Genomic DNA, 20,856 nt, shown 5'->3' with positions numbered 1-20,856 from the left:
CGAGTCTCTAATACTTGGGCTAAGGAGGTTTTTATTTTTGATGTAATTCTGTTTTTACAAAAAACTTTTTCCATGTCATCGCGAAAAGTCTTCAGTGTTTTGGATCTGGGTACTGATACCTTTAATGATCGGTAGATCCTGCGGAGGGAAACAAGCGGCTGAGAGCCCTTTCTCTCTGCTGTCTCCCGCTCACATAATATGGGCGCCATAGACATTTGTTTGACAGGGGTCTCAGCACTCAGACCTCAACCGAAGAAAACGTAGGACATGTCTCTGTGTTTGAAATTACAATTACACTGAAAAGTAGTAAAACATAACAATAAGTATTTGGTATGATTGCCCATAGAATTGCACCAAAATAGTAATAACAAAAATACTTTTATTTATTTTTTTTAAAGATACTCTTGGAAAACTATGTATTAAAAATAAACATTTAAAAAAACATTATAATAAAGAGGTGACTATTTCGGTCACGTGGCCTCCTTGTCTCCCTTATGTCCGATGAGACAGCTGTTAATAAAGTTATTCAGGAGCCGCGCGTCCAAACCGGCTACCGTCATCCTTTGCGGCGCTCACCACGTGATGCGGGTCAGTGCGAGTGCGCCAGGCTGCATGCTCACTCCACTTCCGGTTCCGGTCTGACGTTTAGTCTCCGTTAGTCCCGGTGCTGTAATCACAGCTAAAGAGGAAGGAAGTCACACCCGGCGAGCAGGTGAGTTATAGACTGGTGGACACTAGGGGGTGCTGCTGAGTAACGGGTATCCGGTGGAGGCGCTAGGCCGCACAATCCCCGGGCTGGCGTACAGGTTGCCCAGGGTAACGTAACTCGTCTCATAGCCGCAGTGTGTGGCTACAGCGTTGGGTGTCAGGGACCTGGACGTGGTGTGTTACTGTTGGGAGGAACTTCGGCTGCTCTGGTAAAGTTTGGGCAGTAATGGGCACAGCTGAGAGATGAGTAAAACACCGTGCAGAGAATTCTTTCAGTACGTCTTTAAATTACTGTATCAATAAAGTTTTATTTGTTTAAAATGAGCACATTTCTTGGGGCCTGAGCATTGTGGCACCATTGATTCCCCATCATTCCTGTGTACAGACTATGCGGTGATGTGACGCAGCTGGTCATGGTGTATTATTGCGGGAGGCCCTGATTGGTTGGCACGGTCATGTGATTTAGTGGTGGCAGAAGTTTTAAAGTTGTGCGGGAACAGACAAGTTACTACTAAATGCGCATAATGCCTATATATATATATATATATATATATATATATATATAACCTGCTGCCCAGACTTTGCTTAAAATTCTTCGCTCAGTTCCGTAGTGTGCACATAGCCTTATAAATGCCCTGATATGTGGTCTGTATTATCAGCCAAACCAGGTCTGGCAGAGCAAGTACTAGAAAGTCACGTTAAGGGTTCCTTCACTTGTACAGGATCTGCAGTAGATTTCATGCTGACGTCCCTATTGCAGAGGAGGAGGAGGAAGGTACGTCTCTCACCTCCCTCCCCAGCGCCATTCCGGTACTGAGACTGTTAGGGTGGGTTCACACTGAGGAATCTGTGCTGAGAAGTTCATGCAGATTCCGTCGCTCGCTACTGCTCACAGCCTCGTGCATTTCCGTCAGTGCCATAGACTCCATTCTGTGCATATGCAGATTTGCCCAATCATAAAAAGTAGTCTATGGGATGGGAAATGAGCGTGAGCGACAGAATCAACGGGAACTGCTCCATGTGGATTCCTCAGTGTGAACCCACCCATAGGAGCACTGGGCTGAAGGTGGATTGCTGCTATGGGGGCGGGCAATGCTCCTAATGGTGTCACCGGACTGTGAAGCACACGACTAAATGCACCGTAACTGGGGAAAGAGACATACCTTCCTCCTCAGCGTCTCCTGTGCAGTAGGGGCATATATGGACGAATCTAACCTGCTGATAGTTCTTTAAAGTGACTGTACCACCAGGCCCAGGCTGAAGCACTGGAGGAGGGCCGACCCACCCTTAGTGGGAGGAAACCCTAGCCCCTCTATGATAGGGTTCCATTGATTCTAATGGAGTCACGTTCTGGAGGGGCTGGAGTTTCTTGCCACTGGGGGTGGGTCGGCCCGCCTCCAGTGCTTCAGCCTGGGCCTGGTGGTACAGTCACTTTAAGGCTGATAACTTTTAACGACAGGAACTCTTTAAAGACTTTTTTGTAGAAATCAATAGTCCAGGCGATTTTAAGAAACTTTGTAATTGGGTTTATTAGGCAAATATGGCATTATCTGCATTTATAAAGGCTTTTCCCAGGCCCCCCCCCCCCCTCCTCTCCTTTTTGTCATCCACTGCTCAGAATCAAGGAATCTCGATTGTTTTACATCAGTCAGATCCTGTCTGTGCTATGGATAGGGGAGGAGGGAGGTTAGTTGGCAGCAAAGAGCACATAAACGATTACAAAGCAGGGAGCTGCTGAAAGTGCTATTCAGAGGTCAGAGAGGTCAGTGCTAATGTCAGAGGAGAGAGTCTGGTGATGTAGCTGTAAATAAACTCTTTGTTGTCCTGTTTTGGTGCCTCATCTCTCCCCTCTCCATAGAGAACAATGAAGACAGGAGGGAGAGCTTCAAACTGCTTTTTCATTATAAAAATGCATTTTTCGCCTAATAAACCCAATCACAAAGTTTCTTAAAATCGCCTGTACTATTGATTTCTGCAAAAAAAATTTTTTAACAGTGACACTTTGACCCTTTAATGACACAGGGCGTATATTTACACCCTCTGGTCGCTTCAGGGTCTTCAGAGGGGGGCCCAGGAGGGAATAACCCTAACCCCAGGGGGGAATAACCCTAACCCCATGGGGCTTCTAGTATATGTGTTTAAAAAAAAAAAAAAAAAAAGTGTTATTATTAATGAAAAAAAATCCCCTCCCCTAATAAAAGTTTAAATCGCCCCCCTTTTCCCATTTTATAAATAAAAGTAAATAAATAAACATGTTTGCTATCGCCACGTGCGTAATCGCCCAAACTATTAATTAATCACATTACCGATCTCGCACGTTAAACGGTGAAGGTGTAAAATAATCCCAAAGTGGAAAATTGCGCATTTTTGGTCTCATCAAATCCAGAAAAATTGTAATAAAAAGCGATTAAAAAGGCGTATATGCACAACCAAGGTACCGATAGAAAGTAAACATCATGGCACAAAAACTGACACCTGACACAGCCCCATAGACCAAAGGATAAAAGCGCTATAAGCCTGGGAATGGTGGATTCTAAGGAACGTATATTTGTTAACAATGGTTTGAATTTTTTACTGGCCATCAGATAAAAGAAAAGTTATACATGTTATATATAATTGTAATCATAACGACTTGTGGAACATATATAACAAGTCAGTTTTACCCCAGGGCGAATGGCATAAAAACAAATACCCCCCAAATAAACAAAATGCGTTGGTTTTTTTTTTCACCACACATTTATTTTTTTTCTGGTTTTGCAGTGTTTTTTATGAAAAAATTCAGCCTGTCATTGCAAAGTACAATTAGTGACACAAAAAATAAGGGCTCATGTGGGTTTCTAGGTGGAAAAATGCAAGTGCTATGGCCTTTTATGCACAAGGAGAAAAAATTGGACGAAATTGGCTCTGTCTTTAAGGGGTTAAAGTGAGTGTACCACCAGGCCCAGGCTGAAGCACTGGAGGCGGGCCGACTCACCCTTAGTGGGCGGAAACCCCAGACCCTCCATGATGTAACTCTATTAGAACCAATGGAACCCTATCACAGAGGAGCTAGGGGTTCCTCCCACTAAGGGTGGGTCGGCCCGCCTCCAGTGCTTCAGCCTGGGCCTGGTGGTACAGTCACTTTAAGGCTATAATTTATTGATGACCTATCTGCAACTTGAGTTATCACTGTCAGACTGGTGGGGCGCCAACATCAGCTGTTTGCCAGAGCTATGATGCTGTCTTAGACAGTGAAAAAGCAGGAAGCAGAAGGCCTTGTACATTGTGTACTGGTGGCACCAGCATACTACATCTGTTTAGTTGAGCTGCTGTAAACAGCGCCAACTGCTTCCAGCCCCACCCAGTGGCCGTGCCAAACAGCTAGGGATAGCTCATCAATCATTTCAGCATGGGAAACATTTTTAATTTATGTTGTTCAGTTAGGTGATCATAGGAATACTCCAGCGCTCAAAAGCTTTTTAAATAATGCTGCAGTTATATAGAACACTATGAAACATCTTATTCTTACCTCCCCCTGCAGTGTCTCCAGTTCTCCTGCTGTCACTGCCGACTCTAATTTGTCTCTGAAATAGAGGCACAGCCACATCCACTTCAGAGACTAACTTGTGTCGGCAGTGATGGTTTGCTCACAGCACTGTCCCATCTGAGTCAGTGATTGGCTGAGCAAGCTGTCAGTGCCAACACAAGTTTGTGGGGAAAGTGGTCAGCGAGGGACCCAGAGTTACCAGGGGAGTGTGCAGAGTTAAGTATAAGATGCATGTTATGTTTTATATAAGGACAGCACTATATACAAAGTTTTTAAGTGATAGAGTACCACTTTAAAGTGTTACTGTTTATGCCCCACTTGGTACCCCAGTTTTTCTTCTGTATTGGACATCATGTGACTGCTGCAGCAGAGGTCACAGGTTGTACTTCTGGGGAAAGAGATAAGCGAAGGGCGCTTCCTAGTATAATATATCCAATATCACTGGGGGTGAATGAATTATATGCATAGATTCACTCACCTTGTAGGTTTTGGGAATAAGACATCAGCAGCCAAAGTGTTCTACCGGGACCAGGGAGAACAAACAAACTTCTGGGCCTTTTTCAAGCATTTTAAAGATGTAAAATACCCTCTGCATTTGGGGGCTAAAACGCTTTGCTGCCAATAAAGTCATCTGTTTTAGTCTATATGGTCTGTTAATGCGGTCGTTTGTCGCATCCCACTGGATGCGATCAGCATGTTCAGGTTGTACTCCTGACATCACTCAATGATGGGAGCCAGGATTGCAAGAACTGCCTGTGAACATAGAATTCATGATAAGTAGCAGATTGATGAGTTTCCAGGTGCTGGGACCCCCACTGATGCCGAGTCCTTTGAATGCACGGCCAGCGCTCCTTTCTTTCTCAATAGGACCTCCATGCTTAACAGCCGGGGGGAATCACATGCTGAGCACTTGAGTTCAGATAACATTGCCAAACCTGAACATTACAACAGGTTCGCTCAACACATCCATAGGGAATGAATGGAGCACTGGCCATGTGCCAGTGTCGGTAGCAATTCATGGAATGCTGTGCATGCCCCACTATTCAGATCCTTGCCTGTTATGTATTGGAGGTATATGTCCTGGCTTAGCCAGAATTCCTAAAATGGGGACAATACTGGACCATACACAACTAATATAAATCCTATCTGTTTATGTTCCAGCTGTGGTATAAGGGGCATCCTTCTCCGTGTGAATATGTCTCTTTCAAGGCGGGAGCTCGATGACTTAAAGCCATGGATAGAGAAAACTGTAAAAGGCGTGCTGGGCTTCTCCGAGCCCACCGTAGTTACCGCTGCCCTGAACTGTGTCGGCAAGGGCATGGACAAGAAGAAGGCTGCAGGTAAGAGCTCCTGCCATGACACATGTGTAGTTCTGTTCCTCACATGTAATATCTTCTAGTAGAGTTGTGGTTAACATTATTGGCACCCTTGAATATTTAGTATAGATTTCACGACGCATGGATTTGTAATGCTGCTTACAAGCTTGACATCCCCTGAAATGTTTTTTTTCCCTAATATATTTCTATTTTCTGTTTGTAATTTTTTTTATATTGTAATGGTGTCTGTGAGACTGCCTGAATTATTTTAACAGCATTTAGAGACATGCTTTATAGCAAACCCTGTGGACTATAGGACACAATAGACAGAACTTATCCCATTCAATTGAGAGAGAAAGACTACAGGGCATGCTCTTGACCTTCATAGAGGCCATTCTACAGAGAGGGGCCACTGAGATTTGACCAACAGCTATTGTGTGCACCTCTTTTTTTCTATATACTGGTGTCACCTGTCACTGGAAACCTGTCTGTGCTGTTGGAAAACTATCTGTACACAACAGTGAGTCTCTCAGCACCCAAACGCCACCAATCAATATGTGCCAAAGCAGCCCCACAACGTTATTGCTTCTGCATCATGCTTTTATTTCTATATAGGCTTCATTTCTTCTGTAATATAGATGTCAAACATGTTGCCCTCCAGCTGAAAAACTACAATTCCCATCATGCCGGTCAAAGCTTTACCTGTTCAGGCATGATGGAAGTTGGGTGTTTTTAACATCTAAAGGGCCACAGTTTGACACACTATAAAACCTTAAGGGTGCCTTCACACCTACCGTATCGCAGCAGAAAATCTGCTGCGGATCCGCAGCAGATTTAACTTAATGAATGAACACAGCATCAAATCGCACTTACAAATCTGCTGCGGATCCGCAGCGGATTTGACAGTGCGTATTTAATGCTGTGTTCATTCATTTAGTTAAATCTGCTGCGAATCCGCAGCGGATTTTCTGCTGCGATACGGTAGGTGTGAAGGCACCCTAAAGGTAGCTTCACACCTCATCAAATCTGCTGTGGATCTGCAGCAGAAAATGCGCTGCAATGCGGTACATGTGAAGCTACCCTTAAACTAGATTCATCTGCTTATATATGTCCAGAAGGGATATGGTTTGTAGATGTAATTTTAAAATAAACCATTTTGGCTCCTTAACCCCCTGCAGCTCCTGGTCTGCTGCACATCACTCTTCTTACTTCTGAGATGAAAAGTTCACGGTTTTGTCTATATGCAATGCCTATGTTCCTGTATAATATATACGTGCTAATCAATTTAGGTCTATTGCAAACAGTCGTTGTACTGCTACTTCAGCCACAGGTGTTGAGTAAGTAATAATGGAGAGTGATTGGTGCGATGATACTATTTATACCCTTATCGGATGGGACGTCATTACCCCCGGACGAAGGCAATGAAACGCGCGTCGGGGTGGTGGCGTCCTGGAGGATACACACTATATTTTACTGCAAAAGGTATCTGACTGGCTGGATCTCTAGATGTGGTGGGGCAATTATAGTAGATGAAGGGTGGATAGGAGATTCACTAACTGGGTGTAGGTCAACTTGATGAATTGAATGCACTAGTACTTTATCTTTAATAAATTTATTCAGTGTCCTACTGTATGATATTTAGAATATATCCCTCGTGTTGTGATGTAGGTTGTTGGTCAGGGATTCCAACATATGTGATTTGGTAACAATAGAAACACCTCCAGGATAGTCACCGTTCTTTTTAATGTTTGGTTTGTCTCTCTTTTTTATAAATTGTTTTAATATATATTCAATAAAGATATAAAAGTTTTTTGCTTTGAAAAATCAGCATCTGTTCTCTTTTTTCGGTTTTACTTCTGAGATGAGCCCAGCAGGAACTCCCACTGGCTTTTTCCCTTTACAAATAAGCTAGGCAAAGGTTGATCTGCTGAGGATGTTATTTGGTGGTCCTGGCTGATTTCCATGGGAAAGGTTTACGTGTTGTAAATAGAAATCTCAATAAAAGCCATTTGATTTATGTGTTTTGTTGCTGTTTTACGTTAGATCACCTGAAGCCATTTCTAGATGACTCCACGCTGCGTTTTGTTGACAAGCTTTATGATGCTGTCAGGGAAAGTCGGGGTTCCCGTCATTCCAGATCCAGCAGTGACAAAAGCAGGAAGCGAGAAATTAAGGTGAGTGGTAATACTGATGGAACTCTATATTGTTGAAAACATTTACCGCTAGGTCTAATATGAAGAGGCAGTAGTGGTTCTTCTGCTTCATGGAGTTTTGGATACCATCTAAAATGTGGACATGGGTTGTCTTTATAATGAAGTGCTTAGAAAGAAGCCTAGCAGTGACTGTTTGCCTTTATCCCACTTGCTGAATGTATGCGCTCTGACCCATTTCTTTTTCTTAATAGGAAGTGTTCGGAGATGATCCAGATCTTGCAAAGGATTCTTCTAATTCAAAGAAAAAACGAGTCCCACGCTTTGAAGAAGTTGAGGAACCGGAAGTGATCCCTGGCCCCCCATCTGAGAGCCCAGGAATGCTCACCAAGCTGCAGGTAAGGTGGGGATTTGTTATGTAATCATTTGCATTTGGATACTTTGGATACTTATACCCTTACCCTGTAAATTAGGGATAAGTGTCTGTAATGGCAAAACCGCTATACCATTTACTTTTAAGTGTCACTGTCATTTCAAAAAACATTTGACCTGTCAGAGAGACATGCTAAAAAACTTGATCAGTCAGGGTCTGAACGAAAATGAGTGGGGCGAAGACCAAGCTGTCTGTTCCCAGGTCTTTGTCAGTAAAAACAGGCTCATAGCTCTACGCTTTGAGTCAGACCTATCACATGACCCAGAGCCGGTAGGGGAATACGCTGTGCACAGACTTTTCCTGACTCTCCTGATCGGTCTGGGTCTGAACGCTTAGACGACAGAACTGAAAAGGTAGGTTGTCCTAATGCAGCAGGAGCACCTTGAAAATATACCAAACAAACACCAGATGCTTAAAATTGTTGCGGCATTGCCGTTCATCAAGACAGCTATTGGGAGGGGGCACATGGCTTTGCAGGCAAGTCATTCAACTCCTATTGAGATACTTAATTGAATTTGTATTTCAAATGCTTTCTTTGCACAATGCAAAGCAATGTGAACCCAAAAGTAACATGTAATGTCTGTGTTACAGATTAAGCAGATGATGGAAGCCGCCACCCGTCAGATAGAGGAGAGGAAGAAACAGCTGAGTTTTGTCAGTCCTCCTGCAATGGTACAGTATATAACACCTATCATTGTTATCAATACTAGTGCTGTCGCTAGCATCTTCTGGCTTTTCATATGGATGGGTATACCTATAGATTCCTGTCAGCAGGGGGTTTGTGCATGGTTGAAGTAGTGTCCCGAAAAGAAAGTGTTGGGTATATGGATGTGTAAATCCCCTTTGTGGGACACTACTATGTAAACCAGAGTGGGAGAGCCTCTGCTTAAAGGGTCTTCCTTCCGCTCTGTCAGACACAGACGACCATTAAGGTATGTACACACATGGCGTATATGCTGCAGATTCTGTGCTGCTTTCAGTTATTTATACTGATTTCTTCCTCTAGTATAGTTAACTACAGCATAAAGTCTGCAACTAATATGCTAAATGTGATCTTATCCCTATGACTCGAGCATGCTCAAGATGGATTGTTCAGCAATCGGTTAGATTCATGCGTCCAACTTTGCCAGCCATCAGTATTCAAATGCTAAGCGATCCGAATCGATAATGCTCGAGTTGCACTCATCTCTAGTGTAGTGTAATACCACACTTAGTGGCCACTTTATAGCTAAATAAATATTTTTTTTATAATTTCTGTTGACAGTATAGGAAAGATAGTCATTGACTATTATAAGCACCAGGCTCCACACACATCCTGCCAGTAGAAGTCATTAGTTGTCTGTCTCTTTCCATCCAGCCTAATAAAGCTTCCTCCGCACAAGCTGACCGTTCGGCCATTGGGAACACAATCCAGCCTTCCCAAGCTGCCACTTTTATGAACGATGCCATTGAAAAAGCCAGAAAAGCAGCCGAACTTCAAGCAAGGATTCAAGCACAGCTCGCCCTGAAGCCCGGTCTCATTGGAGCCACTAACATGGTTGGCTTGGCCAACCTTCATGCTATGGGAATCGCCCCTCCGTGAGTACAAGCCAATATTGACCCAACTTTTCTAGTCCTGGTCTAAAAATTTTATCTGATTTTTCTTCTTTGTACTTGTGTGGGCATTATCATTGATTTGTTGTTGTGATTTATTTCGGACATCAAGAAGCAGTAGGAAATCTCATGTTAAGTGTTTTGTATGATTAGGAAAGTTTGTCAGGTCAGTTCCTAATGGCCATTGTTCCTTCTTTTCAGGAAAGTTGAGTTAAAGGATCAATCAAAACCAACTCCTCTTATCCTGGATGACCAGGGTCGCACCGTAGACGCTACAGGGAAAGAGGTTGAGCTTACCCATCGCATGCCAACACTGAAAGCCAATATCCGAGCTGTAAAGAGGGAGCAATTCAAGCAACAGCTTAAGGAAAAACCGTCAGAAGATTTGGAATCTAACACTTTCTTTGACCCTCGTGTCTCTATTCCCTCTGCACAACGTACAAAGCGTTCCTTCAAGTTCCACGATAAAGGGAAATTTGAGAAAATTGCCCAGAGATTAAGGACAAAGGTGCTTTTTCTTAATTTTCTTTCTTTGGGTGAGGGGTCAGGCCATGTGGCAATTTCTTTTAATAATAATGCTCATTGTGACTTCGTCAGAATATTTTATATAATCTTCCTGTACATATAATTAATCAGTATTGGTGTTTGGTTTTATATTTAGTTTGCTAATGTTGCCTTGCACACTCACTCGAGTGTTTCTTGTGTAATTTCGAAATTAATAAAAAAAATTGTTATAATAATTATGTTAATTGTATTACAAATAGGCTCAGTTAGAGAAACTACAAGCTGAAATATCCCAAGCTGCAAAGAAAACTGGTATCCAGACAACCACCCGACTGGCACTCATTGCCCCCAAAAAAGAGATCAAGGAAGGCGAGATACCAGACATTGAGTGGTGGGACTCGTTCATTCTTCCCAATGGGATTGATCTGTGAGTATGGTTCACTCTAATTCTACAGTAATGTGTTTTCCTTGGCCGTTCCAATAACATTGAATAATATTTTACATTCAGGAAACCAGAAGCCTTAGCCGTTCGGGAAGAATTCCATGGAATTACAAATCTTGTAGAGCATCCCGCCCAACTTAGCCCTCCAGGTACATGAATAGTGCAGTTTTTGTCGTCTTGTACTAGCACATATGTAGATTAGTCATCGAAATCTTTACCCACAGGAACCAGAGTGCAGTGCACTTTTCTAGTGTAGTTTGAAAAATGTCAACTAAATTTTAGTTAGTTCTGCAATGAAGCAGCACTTGTTTGCCAAGGCGGCTACTGCATGTCTCGCTATATATCCTACCACACAGGTATATACATAACTGGCTGGAGATGTCATGCTGAGAATCGGCAACCTGCACTCTGGATCCATCCTATTTACTGGATGGGTTTATGGCTGGTTACAATTTTTACCTGTTATGGCAGCTGATCTGCATGTCCCAGTTATTACTGAAAATTGCTTTCTGGGACTTTGATATTCGATTGGGTCAGTAGCATCAGACTGGACAGTGTCTGGCTCATTGAACAATGGAGCAAATCTGCAGTAAAGATAACAAGGCACTTACCAGAGCTCCCTCAGTCATGATAGTGCTGGAGGGCAGGCCCCTACTGTTATATTGGGGTACCAGAATAAACCTTTAGGTTTGCTGCAGAAAAAATAAGCTGTTTTATGTTTGTTTTTTTCTTCATGAATTTAGGACTTTATGTTAATTTTCCTTTGTTTCTGTTTATTCAGTTGACAAGGATGCCCCAGTGACGCTTGGGATTTATCTCACCAAAAAAGAACAGAAAAAACTTCGCCGTCAGACAAGGAGGGAAGCACAGAAGGAATTGCAGGAGAAAGTACGATTAGGTCTTATGCCTCCACCTGAACCCAAAGGTAGGTTTATGTGTAGTATAAGTTACATGTTTTTCCTGTGATATATTTTCATATTTGCTATTTTGTTCTGGCTGATGTCTGTTTTGGTCTCTACAACGCATCGACTTATGGATCCTTATAAGAACCCATCCATTCTACAAGCAAACAGAGTAGTTGAAAATATATTCAGCCTCAAACCTCTGTGACAAGCACTGTGGCCTCTGTTAAAGCTCCTGTAGGTTTATCATTCGGCTTTTCTTGATTTATTAGGGTGCGTTCACACGTACAGGATCTGCAGCAGATTTGATGGCCCAGAGTTACTTTGCATTGAATCTGCGCCATCAAATCTACTGCAGATCTGCTGCAGATTCTGTACGTGTGAACGTACCCTTAAAGTGACACATTTAGGCAGGGTTCACACTACGTATATTTCAGTCAGTATTGTGGTCCTCATATTGCAACCAAAACCAGGAGTGGATTAAAAACACAGAAAGGATCTGTTCACACAATGTTGAAATTGAGTGGATGGCCGCCATTTAATGGCAAATATTTGCTGTTATTTTAGAACAACGGCTGTTGTATTGAAATAATGGCAGTTACTTACTGTTATATGGCGGCCATCCACTCAATTTCAACATTGTGTGAACAGATCCTTTCTGTGTTTTTAATCCACTCCTGGTTTTGGTTGCAATATGAGGACCACAATACTGACTGAAATATACGTAGTGTGAACCCAGCCTTAACATTTAAATGACTAATTTAGCTGTCTCCATTAATCTTGGTGCTTGTTCTTGTGAAAAGTGTACTTTTATCCGCTTGTTACTGCGCCAAAGGGCTTGGCTTAGTCTATAATGTGCCACATCACCCCGCCTCCATCCATGATGTAATCGCTGTATAGGCCCCGCCCCCTTAGCGGTTATTGGTGTGGGTCAATCTAGATCTTTAGGCTGACCCTTCCAATGGCTGCTGAGGGGGCGTGACTTATACGGCGATGACGTCACAGGTTGGGGCGGGGCTAAGTGGCGCTTACCCTGTGAAGCCCCGCCTACATACCAATCCACAGTTAATAAAAAACACTTTTTACCAGAACAAGCACCATGACGAATAATATAAAATAAAGGAATGAAAGCTGTAACATTTACCCTTTACACCTGTGGAGAGCAGTCAAAATGCAAAAAGGGGGTGACAATGTCACTTTAAGGTAAATTTGCCTAGGTGTGCAGAATTATAGGAGCATGAGATGCAGGAATATGCCGAGTTGTCATTGAGGATGTCAGGGTGACTGTACTACCGGTGTGGCTTGTTATGTACATATCTGCTATGAAATCACACTGATTGTATCACACTATTGGTTGTGGCACATGTCACGCTTTATTCCAAGCTTAAGATATAATTTACAGAAATCTTTTTTAATCTTCTAAACTTATTTTTTTTCTATTCTTAGTGCGAATATCCAATTTAATGCGTGTTTTGGGCACGGAGGCAATACAGGACCCTACAAAAGTAGAGGCCCATGTCCGGGCACAGATGGCTAAACGCCAGAAGTAAGTACAAGGCAGAACCATTGTTTGTGCAGTATGTATGTATAGATACAAGAATGTATCAATAAAATGATGCAAATAGGTCCAGATCCCCTCCTAACTGGATTACAGGCTGCCATAAAGCATTCATGGGTCAGCAGTGTGACCTTCAGTGCTGTACAGTATAGTAGCTGGGTACTAGAACCATTACTAATGTTTGGATACAGGTTGTTGGATGAGAACATTTTATTAATGGCTTCTGATATTGTTAGAGAAGTTGGTAAATGTTGCAGGTCTCATGTACATTTCTTATATCTCTACAGGGCTCATGAAGAGGCTAATGCAGCCAGGAAACTAACAGCGGAGCAGAGGAAGGAGAAGAAAGTAAAAAAATTAAAGGAAGATATCACGCAAGGTGTCCATGTAGCTGTTTATAGGTAATGTTTTGTTGCTAGTTTTCTGGTGGCTCTACCTAGTGATACCATTTCAGTTTTGCCATATTGCCATATTCCCATTAGGGCTACCAATGTCCAGATTATTATTGGAATATATAGATGCCCATCCCTCAAATCCATTGTGACTGATCCCCTTTACAGGGATCCTGTCACCCAGGACTCGGGCGCAGAGCCCGCCCTCCCCCGGTGCACCCCCGGATACTTACCCTTTCCTGCAAGTCCCGCTCCTGGTCCCGGTCCCAGGACAGATCTCGGCGCCCGAAGTTGAGCACCCTGTATGCAAATTACCAGAGATGAGTCCGATGCTCATAGAAAATGAATGGTGCTGTCATTCTCTATGGGCATCGGACTCATCTCAGCTGAGCACGTGCTGGGCTTCCGACGGGGATATCTTCGTGCAGGGACCGGGTCCAGGAGCGGGACTTGCAGGAAAGGGTAAGTATCCGGGGCTGCACCGGGGGGTCGGGCAGGCTCTGCACCCGCGTCCCAGGTGACGGGTTCCCTTTAAGTAAATTGCCTGTGTTAATTTTTCTTTTTTCACATTTTTGCTTCAGTATTCGGAATTTAACTAATCCATCCAAAAAATTCAAGATTGAAGCCAATGCCAACCAGTTGTACCTGACAGGAGTTGTTGTATTACACAGAGATGTTAATGTGGTTGTAGTGGAAGGAGGTAAGTGCTACCATGAACACTTCATGTCTTCTGGTTGATATAATCTTAATAACTGGAAAACTTCTGTTTGTTTAGTGTACATCTGCATTTCATGGTGTAGATTGTTCTAGAAGCCTTTCGTAAGTATAGGGGGAAATTTATCAAACATGGTGTAAAGTGAAACTGGCTCAATTGCCCCTAGCAACCAATCAGATTCCACCTTTCATTTCCCAAAGAGTCTGTGAGGAATGAAAGGTGGAATCTGATTGGTTGCTAGGAGCAACTGAGCCAGTTTCACTTTACACCATGTTTGATAAATCTTCCCCATAGCGCATAGATTTTTTTTAAAGTGAAAGTCTCCCACTTTTAAAATGTGACCTTATTTTCTGAACTACAAATCCCCTGCTTACCTTCACATGGTCAAAGTTTGTCAGAGTTGTACTGGAGTAGAGAAACACAGCCATTCTCTTCCAAAACAATCATAACCCTGTACATGAGGGGGGAGATTTATGAAAGGGTGTAAATATACACCTGGTGTAAACTGGCCACAGCAACCAATCACAGCTCAGCTTTTAGCTCTGGTAAAATATAAGAGGAGCTGTGATTGGTTGCTGTGGGCAGTTTACACCTGGTTTATATTTACATCCTTTCATAAATCTCCCCCGAGCTGTCCATATTGCAGCTGAGTTCTATTCACTTTAGTATAACTTGGCTGTGATACCGAACTCGACTGATGGACAGTTGTGGCACTGTTTATGGAAGACATCAACCATGTTTTCTAATCTAGTAGGACAACTTAATTCTTTGAGCCTACAGTCACAACCAGGCAAAGCCTGTGGCATATAGATTGAAAACGTCGCCCAGACCCCACCAGTTAAATCTTCTGACATGTTGCTATGACATGGAAGAATTTTATATTTTTTTAACTATTAAACTCTGATCACATTATTTAGGCATCAGTATGTGATCTGTGGTGGGCCGCCTATCCTATACAATCATAAAACCCCTTTTAGCCTGCTCTCTGTCACTACAACAAGAGACTGATATCATCATTGTAGCTGTGCATTGTATTTTAAAGGGCCGAAAGCGCAGAAGAAATTTAAACGTCTTATGATGAGCCGGATAAAATGGGACGAGCAGACATCAAATCCTAAGGCAGATGGTGAGTGTGCACTGGTTCTGTCCATATTGGCTTATGTAGAAGGACTTGTGAAAGAATTAGGGGGCAAAGTATATATTAAAGTCAAATAATGGAGAGTATTGGTGAATTGTGCTGTGTGTGTGTACAGCACTGCACGTAGGTAAGGTATTGCCATTATATGCTCGCCCTACCTTATAGGTTCCTGGCATTACTCTCTGTAGACTACAACTGTAGCCGCCATATTGTTGTGAATATTATTTCACCTTATACAACTGCTAATGTTATGCTTGGTGTATGTGCCATCCTCTGCTTACTGAGGTCCTGCACTAAACATAACACAGTGGATAGTTTGATGGAGTTATTTTCATACGATGTAGAACACATTTCTTTTTTTTCTTACAGATGATGATGAGTCCGATGAGGAAACTGTAAAAAAGTCCAATAAGTGCTCTTTAGTGTGGGAGGTGAGTCCGGGATTACTGTCTATATTCTTACCTAATCACTGTAAAGAGGTTTTCCAGAAAGTTCTCAATAGTTAATTGAACACCTGCGTCCGTCAGTTGTTCAGAGAGAGTGGGTCAAGGTGTGGGGCTGAGAACCTCACTGACTGCTAGGAGAGGAAGGGGGGGGGGTCTATTCTCACTGCAGATGGATTCTATTCAATGTCTATGGAGCAAGTGTTATGCAGCAAGGAGGAAGAAGTGCTTACTTGAGCCCCACCCCCCAAATCCCACTCGTTCTAGCGGTCAGAAGGGGTCTCTGCACATGACCCCAACTAGTGAAAACATTTGACATTTCTCTGTGATGTGTGAAAAGGTTTAATTTTTATGAATTTTTATCGAGTGTAGATTTGTATGGTTGTTTTCTGTTTTTATTATTTACACTCCCTTATAATAATGCTTGGTCGTTTTCAGGGAACGGCCAAAGAACGCAGTTTCGGGGATATAAAATTCAAACAGTGTCCCACAGAGAACATGGCCCGGGAACATTTTAAGAAGCATGGGGCTGAGCAGTACTGGGACCTGGCACTGAGTCAATCAGTTTTGGAAACTGCAGACTGAGCTTCATTTTGGGTTTTATGCCACAGATATTCACCAAGGTGTTGTACTTCCCAAAAAGTGAGCCGGGACCTCAGACTGTGGACAATATCCCACCTCCGTACACCCTCCTGAGGTGCATCCAGCTTCCCCATCACTGGACATTGACACAAGCAAATAACACTCGACATCCGGATTACTGAAAAATGAAAAGTTTTCTTCTAAATACTGCTGCATACCGCCCCCCCCCCCCCCCCCCCCCCCAAAAAAAAAACAACAAAATACTCTGTGGCTTTTCCAGCAGCCACAGTGGTCACAGAGTTTGTCCTACAAACCTTTATCACCAGTTCAATGGTTATGATGTTTTTTTTTTCTGAAAGCAAATGTACTGTGAGAATCTTTTCTAATGACATGAGTGATGCCTTGTATAACCGTTCTCTGCCCAAAAGTTTTCCAGCCTGCCTGGGAGACATTCTCAGCATCTATCCTGGTTCTTGGGTCCTGGAAGGGCACTTTTGCTTCTGTTCTTTGTCCCCTTTGTCGGTCCAGGTGTAGCTACATGGCATGTGTCCCATGAAGATTCAATCAATTAGAATGTATTCACATTTTACAGATTTGTTGCAGAACTGAAAATCAGTTTCCTATTCCACGGTGGGTTGTATCTGCCATATGTAGATCAATGGGGCCAGGGTTTTCTGCAACAAATCTGTTGTGTGAATTTATCTTTATCGTTGCTGTAAAGCCGGAAGCTGAAAGAAGGTGTAAAGGAACCATTGTGGTAAAGTTTATTGGATAAACCACTGTAAGCAATACAGATGCCACTGTGATTTTTCCCATGCAGCACAACCAGGGAGTGTGTTTATAAATGCTGCATTGCATAGTGGCATTTGTAGCTGTGGTCCCTTAGAACAGAGCTTGGGCAATGAATTAGATTCTACCTATTTTCTGTGTTATTTTGTAAGTTATATGCTAGTCAAAATTCCATCGTGGTTGAGTTCCCTTTAAGTTTTGTAGTTTAAGGCTATGTTCTCGCACTAACTAAACTTCTTCCAGGTGTTTTCTCTGCCTTTTTAGAACTTTTTTCCCCCCCCAGCATTTTCTCTGCATTTGAATCTTTCTTTTTAAACATTTTTTAATCATTTTGACTATTCAGGTGTTTTTTCGGCTGCAGCATAAAGCTCTTGATGTGAAAGAGACATTTTTGGAAAGTCACCCAAAAGAAATCCCTCATACTTAATTTAATCTCCATAACGGATATGGACATAAAATTAAACTGGGAGGGGAACTAAGAAAAAGGTTATAAAATATGATATGTGCACATAGCCTTACATTGATCCATATCCCATGCTTCCCTTCTCACAGCCATAGTTACATTAGGAAATCCTGGCTGCCGACAGCTGCCTCTAGGTGGAGCTCCCTGCATACAGATTCCACAGTTCAATACTAAATGTATTAAATAACCACAGTGGTGATTACATGTTGAGGCTCTGCTGTCCCAGAGAACCCTTTTAATATTTAGAAGGTGTATACAGTCTTTTAATACAAAGCTTGTGTCTTCAGAAAAAAAAAAACTAACTTACAAACTAGTTAAGGTAAGGCTTGGTTTTTGTTTTTCTTTTGTTTCTTTTTTTTTTTTTTGTAAAGCGAAGCCTTATTTGCATTGCTGAAAGTAACATCTTGTCTTGATGCAAAGAAAATTAAACGGAAAAAACAAAACCTGCGTCATTCGTACAGTTCTTTATCCTTCTTGGTACATAGTAGATGTATATGTTATTGTAAACCTTCATAGCTTGGATCTTTGAAATCCTCCTAAATGTATATGTATATAGCCAGTAACACAGGCCGGTTGAATGCAGACATGCTCTGAATGTTTCCAGACCCCATGTCTCTAACAGTATATGTTCTTACACAGTCAAACCATTAACACATCAGACTGTAGCGATGCGGAATAGCAATACCCAGTTTATCAATGTATTTTACAGATTACTAAACAGGTTGTGATTAAAGGGAATTTCACCTGGTGTTGACACCTGTTGCTCAGACCTGTTACCTCTTACCTGATTTGTTCACGCAATAGCGTGAACTTTTAGACTGTTTTGGAGCTCCTGATAATCATACATATTGCCAGGAACTCCAAACTCTGTTCCATCTGTAATTATGGACTGTGCAGGGCTGTGTAAAGGTAATGTTACTGTCTGTGCAAACATAGCTGTGAAACCGTCAGCAGTTTCATAGTGATGCTTCATGTGAGTTCACCTTTAAATAGGCATTTCCACAAACTTTACATTGAGCAATAGTTATTTAAGTGAATGTACCATCAGGCGCGGGGAAGCTGGTGCTGTGGTCCTTTTTTTTTTTTTTAACTGCTGCTCGATTTCCGCCCACTGCTATCTATTGTCTATTACCGAGCACCTGCCTGGGCTGAAGCACTGGAGGCAGGTCGGCCTGCCCCCAGTGCGATGTACCTAATTGTACATTTGCTTTAAACATCTTCCCTCCACTTCCCACTTAACCTTTCATCCACTCTTAAAATCAGCTTAGGGCCCTATTCCACCGGACGATTATCGTTCAGATTATCGTTAAATCGTTCGAATCTAAACGATAATAGTTCGGTTGAAATGTAGTTAACGATTAACGACCGAACGAGAAATCGTTGATCGCTTTATAAGACCTGGACCTATTTTTATCGTTGCTCGTTCGCAAATCGTTCGCATTAAATAAGACATCGTTCGGTCGTTTGCAAAAGATACGAACGCAATAGCGAATAAATAGCGAAGAAAAACGATCGCAATTACGATCATAAGTAACGATTATCGTTCCATAGAAATGAGTGAACGTTTTCAGTTCTTTTGCAATAGCGGTCGTTTGAGATCGTTAATCTTTAACGATTATGCAAACGATAATCGTCCGGTGGAATAGGGCCCTTAGGGCCCTATTCCACCGGACGATTATCGTTCAGATTATCGTTAAATCGTTCGAATCTAAACGATAATCGTTCGGTTGAAATGCAGTAACGATTAACGACCGAATGAGAAATCGTTGATCGCTTTATAAGACCTGGACCTATTTTTATCGTTGCTCGTTCGCAAAACGTTCGCAAATCGTTCGCATTGAATAAGACATCGTTCGGTCGTTCGCAATATACGAACGCAATAGCGAAGAAATACGGAAGAAGAAACGATCACAATTACGATCATAAGTAACGATTATCGTTCCATGGAAATGAGTGAACGTTTTCAGGTCTTTCGCAATAGCGGTCGTTTGAGATTGTTAATCGTTAACGATTATGCTAACCCCCCCTTTTCCCATGTTATAAATAAAAAGAAATAAACATGTTTGCTATCGCCGCGTGCGTAATCACCCAATCTATTAATTTATCACATTCCTGATCTCGCACGGTAAACTGCGTAAGCGCAAAAAAATTTGCAAAGTGCAAAATTGCGCATTTTTGGTCGCATCAAATCAAGAAAAATTGTAATAAAAAGCGATCGAAATGTTGCATATGTGCAATCAAGGTACCGATAGAAAGAACACATCATGGCGCAAAAAATGACGCCCCATAGACCAAAGGATAAAAGCGTTATAAGCCTGGGAATAGAGCGATTTTAAGGAACATATATTTGTAAACAATGGTTTGAATTTTTTACAAGCCATCAAATAAAATAAAAGTTTTACATGTTATATATCGTTGTAATCATAACGACTTGAGGAACATATATAACAAGACAGTTGTACCCCAGGGCGAGTGGCGTAAAAACGAAAAAAAAAAAATAAACAAATAAAAGAAATGCGTTTTTCACCACACATTGAATTTTTTTTTGGTTTTGCAGTGAAAAAATTGCAAAGTACAATAAGTGGCGCAAAAAATAAGGGCTCGTGGGGTTCTAGGTGAAAAAATGCAAGTGCTATGGCCTTTTTAAGCACAAGGAGGAAAAAAACGAAAACGCAAAAATTTAAATTGGACTGGTACTCTAAGGGTTAAAAAAAAAGTCCATTTACAGACCTGTGTAATTTTCTGCTAGCAGTTGATTTTGTATTTTTTTTTTTTTTATAAGTGATGGGAACATAGTTTCCCAGCTTAGATTTTGGCCTAGTGGTTAGAGTAAAGTTGATTAAAACCTAATCCAAAACTCTTTACAAAATGTTTATATAGGGTTAGAAAACCACAGCTACGCCCCCTGTGCTCAGGTTGTGTGTGTGGTGCCAGTGGAGCCGCCAGTGAATGGTGTGTGTATTCTAAACATTGTATTGTGCCTCTGCTTTCATAGATGCGTACAACGAATCAGACAGCATTGCAGCGTCTGAATCCTGCACTTTCCCAGGCAGCCTGGTACACTTAGGCCATGCTCCCATATCTGTGATCCTAAATGTTGCACAGAACCATGCAATGTGGGGACACGGCCCTAACATGGAGCTGCCTGGGTGGAGAATGCTGTCTTCTTCTGATCGGTGGGGGTCAGCAGTAACACCCCCAA

General features: G+C 42.2%; 1 protein-coding gene across 1 annotated transcript; it reads left to right on the top strand.

Moving 5' to 3' along the window:
* Window positions 1–594: 594 nt before the first annotated feature.
* Window positions 595–16,630, top strand: PRPF3 (pre-mRNA processing factor 3). Its single transcript, XM_069950100.1, has 16 exons — window positions 595–712; window positions 5,396–5,574; window positions 7,594–7,724; window positions 7,955–8,098; window positions 8,725–8,805; window positions 9,491–9,711; window positions 9,928–10,234; window positions 10,491–10,657; window positions 10,739–10,821; window positions 11,454–11,597; window positions 13,021–13,120; window positions 13,420–13,533; window positions 14,106–14,224; window positions 15,282–15,365; window positions 15,747–15,808; window positions 16,259–16,630. The coding sequence occupies exons 2-16, from the start codon at window positions 5,430–5,432 to the stop codon at window positions 16,403–16,405; spliced, it is 2,049 nt and encodes a 682-aa protein (XP_069806201.1). The 5' UTR covers window positions 595–712; window positions 5,396–5,429; the 3' UTR covers window positions 16,406–16,630.
* Window positions 16,631–20,856: the final 4,226 nt, after the last annotated feature.

Source organism: Dendropsophus ebraccatus, chromosome 13, assembly GCF_027789765.1.
Source record: "Dendropsophus ebraccatus isolate aDenEbr1 chromosome 13, aDenEbr1.pat, whole genome shotgun sequence".
Lineage (NCBI taxonomy): Eukaryota > Metazoa > Chordata > Amphibia > Anura > Hylidae > Dendropsophus > Dendropsophus ebraccatus.
The sequence above is the reverse complement of the archived record's forward strand: the minus strand, read 5'-3'. Positions and strand labels throughout refer to the sequence as shown.

Excerpts from the sequence above, each read along its gene's own strand:
- PRPF3 (XM_069950100.1), top strand. The coding sequence starts at position 5,430 with ATGTCTCTTTCAAGGCGGGAGCTCGATGACTTAAAGCCATGGATAGAG. Across the intron at positions 8,099-8,724 it reads GAATGCTCACCAAGCTGCAG|ATTAAGCAGATGATGGAAGC; the intron begins GTAAGGTGGGGA and ends TCTGTGTTACAG. Across the intron at positions 10,658-10,738 it reads CTTCCCAATGGGATTGATCT|GAAACCAGAAGCCTTAGCCG; the intron begins GTGAGTATGGTT and ends TTTTACATTCAG.